Source organism: Natator depressus, chromosome 1 (genome assembly GCF_965152275.1).
Source record: "Natator depressus isolate rNatDep1 chromosome 1, rNatDep2.hap1, whole genome shotgun sequence".
Lineage (NCBI taxonomy): Eukaryota > Metazoa > Chordata > Testudines > Cheloniidae > Natator > Natator depressus.
In genome coordinates, this window is record NC_134234.1 from 301066961 (window position 1) to 301073117 (window position 6157).

At 41.0% G+C, this 6157-nt stretch overlaps 1 protein-coding gene across 1 annotated transcript in view; it reads left to right on the forward strand.

The window, feature by feature from the left end:
- The window catches only part of TES (testin LIM domain protein), a 41225-nt gene extending 37447 nt beyond the window's left edge, over positions 1–3778 (forward strand). Inside the window, exon 7 of the mRNA XM_074952068.1 lies at positions 2401–3778. Within this exon, the coding sequence (XP_074808169.1) occupies positions 2401–2592 (192 nt within the window). The 3' untranslated portion in view covers positions 2593–3778. The remainder of the gene's footprint in view (positions 1–2400) is intronic.
- Positions 3779–6157: the final 2379 nt, after the last annotated feature.

A 6157-nucleotide genomic window follows, 5' to 3' on the forward strand; every position in this document is an offset into this window, starting at 1 on the left:
TACCCTAAGCTCTTCATGAATCTGCAGATTCAATCCACGCCTCAGATTTCATCCACTTGAAAGTGGTTTAAAACAGATTAGAGGGTGGATAATGTTGGAGTAGTTTTATGAGGTTAAAAAAACCTAGCACTAGAGGGCCTAATCAAAAAAGTAGGGGTGGGGGCATGAGCTTGTGTATGTTAGTTACTCAAGAGTTTTGCTACCATTTTTTTTAACTTCAACATTTAAATTATCTACCCAGAAACTTTTGCCTTTTCCTGCTAGTTTGTGCACGTTGATTTGTCAAATGTTGACCTGACTCTCTCTCTCTTCCCCCCCCCCTCCTTTTTTTGGGCTGGCCAAATTAGCAAAGTTTTTATTTCAGCCTGCTTCTGTCTTATATTTTGCAGTGTTACATAGATCCAGATATTTAGAATTAGCATCACAGGGAATCTTATTCTATGGACTGTTGTATGTCCAATAACAATAGTTAAGACAGACATTCCACTTGGGGATTCCATATGGTGAGAGAGTGAGTATGTGTGTAATAGAATTTTACAAACACAAATCTTCCTTGTGCATACTGGAGTGAAAATGCTCATTTAAGAATACAACTAAAATATTTTGAGAGAATATTTTTAATGGGCATTTTAAATCCAGTGTATACAATGAAAATAAAATATCCCTTTAAATTCTGAAAACCTGTTAGTCATGGTGTGGCTTTAAGACCGTAACTGACCATCCAAACCTGGACCTTATCTTTTGGAAATGTTACCATAATACCGTTACCGTAATACCACTCACCATAATACGTGGTTATAATGGGAGTCTTACCAGAGTAAGGATTTCAGGACTGGTTTGTGATACAGGCCAAAGAGTTATAGTGTATTATGGTGAAAAGCAAATTAATCTACTCCAAAGTAGTCTTTGCAGTTCCTATTACTTTAAAGGCTGCACAATGCCACCAGAGGGATGAGGAGGTGTGGAATTGCGCAAGAAACTTAGTGCCATAATCCCAGTAGGGAAGAGGGGTGTGGTAGTAAGACAAATATTAGATTGCTCGCAAGTGTGACAGTTGAGGGCAACTGCAACCATATTCCTCCTCTGTGGTCCATCAAGGGCATCTGCTCTCAGGTTTCCAGCTCCCCAGCCGTCACCTCTCTTGGGCCGAGACACATGTCTCTCTCCCTACTGACCTGGGTATTTCCAGGCTGCTGGGTCCTGCCTTCATTGTATGAGTTCCCCAGCAGGTCAGATTGCCTAGGCAGCCCTGTTTTGCCTTCTCCTCGGAGGTTATAAACAGCATAATTGCCCCCAGTTAAGTTACTGCACAGCCCTTTCTAAGCAAGCACCTTTATTCTTAAGGTGAAAGAACCTACACATGCTAATAAGCTTACCAAAGCTCACTCCAATTCCAACAAGGGGTCTGGCAGATGAAACGTCCTTAAACCCCATACAGGGGGTGTTCTGTGGTCAAGTTCATAACACCTTTTTGCTCTGACCAAGAATGTTCATGAATCTAAAAGTCCTTTATACAATTTGGGATTCTGATTTGTTCTCGTGTAACAGGTGATCGGCTGACAAAGGCCCCCTCCTCAGGGCAGGGTTTCCAAAGGCTGAGTTCTTGTATAACTGGAGAGGGTACATTGTTTCAGACAGTCCTCTGAAGCTCATAACACTTTCCAGAGTTTACATTAGTCAGGTCTCCCTCCACAGACCTTACATAAAATTCCACAATAATACAAACACATTTGCATTTGTAATACAATGAACTCCTAAGATACTTAAACTTAATTCAGTAAGGCTTGTCCAGAATACTTCAGGAAATTGCCATATCTGTCACAACAGGAGCTACTGACCATACTGAACTGTGTTACAGAAATCAGTGGGTTGAAAAATGCAAGTAATTGCAGAGGTCAATGATGGTGTGAGGTAACTTCCCCTACGGTGGCTATGCAATTCATCAGGTCTGTCAATGCTGTGTTGTCAGTGGCAAGCTGTTCCAAAAAAAGGACACTGACCCTGGACATGGCATTTAATATGGTGCTGTATAAAAACATGTAGCACAATGAGGACTTGTCCTGGTTGGCGCCTCAAGTCACCATCGCTATATAAATGTTTTAAGGTTAGGCTCTATCGCAATGGGTTCTTTGATTTATTGTTTTGTTTAAAAATTAAAACACTAGTGCCTGCTCATTTGCTTATTTTTTAATATGTACGCTGACTACTTGAAACCATCTGATAGCTGAATTAGGCTTTAAAGCTTCCTTTTGGCCCAGAAGAGTTCTTACAGTATTTATTCCCTTTTGTGCGTCCATCATTCGCAGCTAGTAATTCCTATTGCCTTCCATGAGTTCTACCCTTTCCACAAATTGGAGAGAGAATGTGTTTTATAATTTGATTGCTGTTTTCACTCATCAGGTCTGCCAAGGCTGCCATAATGCTATTGATCCAGAAGTTCAGCGTGTAACCTACAACAACTTCAACTGGCATGCCACAACAGAGTGCTTCCTGTGTTCCTGTTGTAGCAAGAGTCTAATTGGTCAGAAATTCATGCCAATAGAAGGAATGGTCTTCTGCTCAGTAGAATGTAAGAAAAAAATGATGTCTTAAGAGTGGTATGTGTACATGAAACTAAGTATCACCATGTTTCAAAGTCATTGCATTTCTACTGTAAAATGCAATATCTGGGCATTTAAAAATTGGCCTATTCCCAAAGACTCTGAATGAATAACCAAGAAACTTGCTCTGTAACTTGCTTTCTTTAACTATAAGTAATACTTTGTGAAAGTTTCATATTGCTCTATTCTTTATGGTATTGCTTTTGAGCACTTAATGCTAACTTTTTCATATCCTAAATATGTAGAAAAATGTGATGTGAGCTACATACCTTAACAGCTGTCTTCACCAAGAAGACTTTCCTCCTCTTGTAAAATGCAGGATAGAAAACAAGCTTAGAACTAACAGATCATTTTTCCTGGGTGTGGCTGTCTTTGTGAATGATACATACAGGTTTCTCACTTCAGTTAGGGCAGTAAATTAACAGTTTTAAAAGCATTCCTGCTTTCATCAAGCACTTTGCTAAAGCCACACATTTTGTCTAAAACAAAAATGCACCCAGATTTATAGAACTCAATAAAAGTGGAATGCAATGTGTCACTTAATCTTAATTTACTTTCCCTGAAAACAACTTAACTTTTTAGTAGGTGTACATGAAAATTAAAGAAAACTTGTCAAGCTGGAATATATGAGTGAGGCTTCATTCTGCTAGTCAAAAAGATTAGGCCAGTCTGATTTTGGGCATATCCTTTCTCCTCCTCCAATAAAGAATTTTAAACTGGCTTTTCCGGTATTTATGAATGCCCTTTTCCAAACTTGTGCAGTTTATCAAGGGGCATGGCACAGAATGACACATCTATTTCATTCTGAGAATCTGGCATTCTACAAAAGGTGAAGGACTTTACATTTTAAGTGATCTGAATTTTTATCCAGAAGTTAGTGGCATATGTTGTAAATTCTTAGCAGAAGCAGAAACAAAATGGGTAGTTCTCACAAGACCCTTTCAGTATTTGTATTTGAACAAAAACTTTACAGTTGTATACTAACTTTTCTTACTCTAGAACTCAAAATGGATTTAAATATTGTGATTATTTTGGGGAGAGATCTGATTTTGAGGGGAGGGGGACTGAAATTTAAATTTGTTTATTTTCTAAGAATAACAGTTGTATGCTGAAATGTCTTAATCTGTGTAATACAGGTGCCAAACATGAATGAGAGAGATGTTGGCTTTGTAAAGAACTATGCAAATTTCAAATTCAGCTCTTTAAGAATTACACGTCTATGTGTATACCTTAATGCTCACAAATAAAAAAGCTTTGCTCAACTTAAGTTGCATAATTTTTATTCCACTCTTTTAATTGATGTAAATATGCCTTTACTGCAGTAGGGGGAGTTAACATCAAGGACAAAAAAGTCTTTGGGTAACTATTTTAAGCTTCACGCTGTTCTGAAGACCATACTTGTTGGTGTTGTCTTCGTATGCACTTTAGAATACAGAAAGGTCTGTTCAAACTCTGTAGTGATCATGATCTTGATATGAATTTACACAATTTTGTTCAAATACCACTCGTTCCAATTTTGTATCAAAGGTCTTGTGTTTAAAGCACAGGAGTGGGAGCCCTGTGGGATAGGACTTCTCTCAGCTTGTCTGCTGAATGAGAGTGATATGCTAGAACAGCACAAAAGCACTGAGGCCTTTGTAAAGTGCTCTGAGAGCCTACGAGCGTGCTGCAAAATAATACCATTGAAATGACATGAACAATAACCAATTTAGTATTACAAGTCTAGCAGGACACACACACATGTTCCCTGGACCCTTTATTATGGAAAATTGTACCACCTTCTTGGGCTTGAGACCTCCTAATGGCCAGGAGGACATACCTAAAGTGCGTGTCCCTGAACCTGTACCACCACGGACCGTGATCTTGTAAGCTAAACAGGTTCCGGCTGTCAGTAGCTAGATGGGAGACATCCAAGGAAAACAGATGTGCTAGAGGAAGTGGTGAAGGTGATTCCATGAACAACTCTTTGAATTAGTACCTAACCAAAGACCTGTCATGCTGCTGGAGGTGCCATCTGTTGAATGAGAATAAAACAAGGTCCCAATCACTTCTAATGATGTAACTGCTGCTTTTTTATGCAAGTGGTGGGTGAATCTGCATGATGTCTGACCAAATTCCATTCTAGTAATAGCATGTGATCTCCCTAAACGATCCTTTAATTGACCAAGATGTTCACTTTCTGTCCTTCAGCTGTCATATGATTTTGCTGTTCCCAGGTTAATGGCAACATTCAGACATCCCAGAGGGGCTGGATGTAGTGATTAAGTGATACGGTTTCAGACCTTGAGGCTTATAGATGGCAGTGTGTGTGGGTTTTAGACAAAACTGCCAAACTGAGCCAATGCACATTCATCTTCATGAGTGACTAACAGTTGTTAATCAAATTGGTCAAGCTGAAGCCCAGTGTTTTGTAGTAACAAGCTCACTGCTTTCTCAAGCATGCCAGCCTGCCTCTCTTCTCCAGCTAGCCTAAAGACATGCTGCTCTCTGACTAATCTACTTCCTCTCTCTGCTTCATGCTCTTGGGATGCCCATGCCCGCCTGGGTCCCAGGTGCTTCCAAAGCAAAAGTTGATCTACCTACCTGTTAACAGTTTGGGTGTGTCTGCGCAGCCAAGAAAAACCCACAGCTGGCCTGTGCCAGCTGAGTTGGGCTCAGGCTGCACGGCTGTTTTCTTTGCTGTGTAGACTTCCAGGCTCGGCCTGGAGCCCAGGCTTTAGAACCCTGCAGGGTGGGAGGGTCCCAGAGCTCGGGCTCCAGCTTGAGCTCAGAAGTCTACACAGCAATGAAAAGAGCCCCGTAGCATGAACCCCACAAGCTATGCTTTGTAGGCATACCTTTTCTTGTATTCAGGGCTGACTTAAGCCAAGCTGAGGCTCCACTCCTGCATTGGGACCCTTCCCCTTCACTATAGCTATGCACCCATGCACTGTGACCCAACCCCCGCCCCATCCCCAGGGACAAAGACCTTAGCCTAGTTGTTTGTACCTTCATTGCCTCTCAGCTGGACTACAGCAATTTGATATACCTGGGCATGAAACTTCCAGCACTTAGGAAACTCCAACTAGTAGAAAATATTGCAGTTCATCCCCTCAGCAACACAGGCTACCATGAGCACATCACACCTGTCCCACCACACTTTGCATTGACTTCCGATAGACTTTTGAAATCAAGTTCAAGGTCTTGGTCTTTATCTTCAAGGCACTCCATGGCCTGGGTCTAGGACACCAAAAACACTGTCAAGCTCTGGGATGAAGACCACGGTCAACAACTTCACTCCTCAGCCACAATGGAAATCTCAACCATAAGAGTCAAGTTTGTCTGTGCAGGAGCTAGAACCTTCTCAGGAGTGGTCTGAGACTGGAATGAACTCACCCAGAACCTAAGGGCCATCACAAACCTTGCCACTTTCTGCTCCAAATGCAAGGCATAGTTCTTTAACCTTACCTTCTCTGTTTATAAACACATAGCACCAGGTATATCTAATGCATTTAAAAAATAAACATAAACCCCTGATAACAAAACAACACTTCACTACACATGCTTCTCCCTTGGGG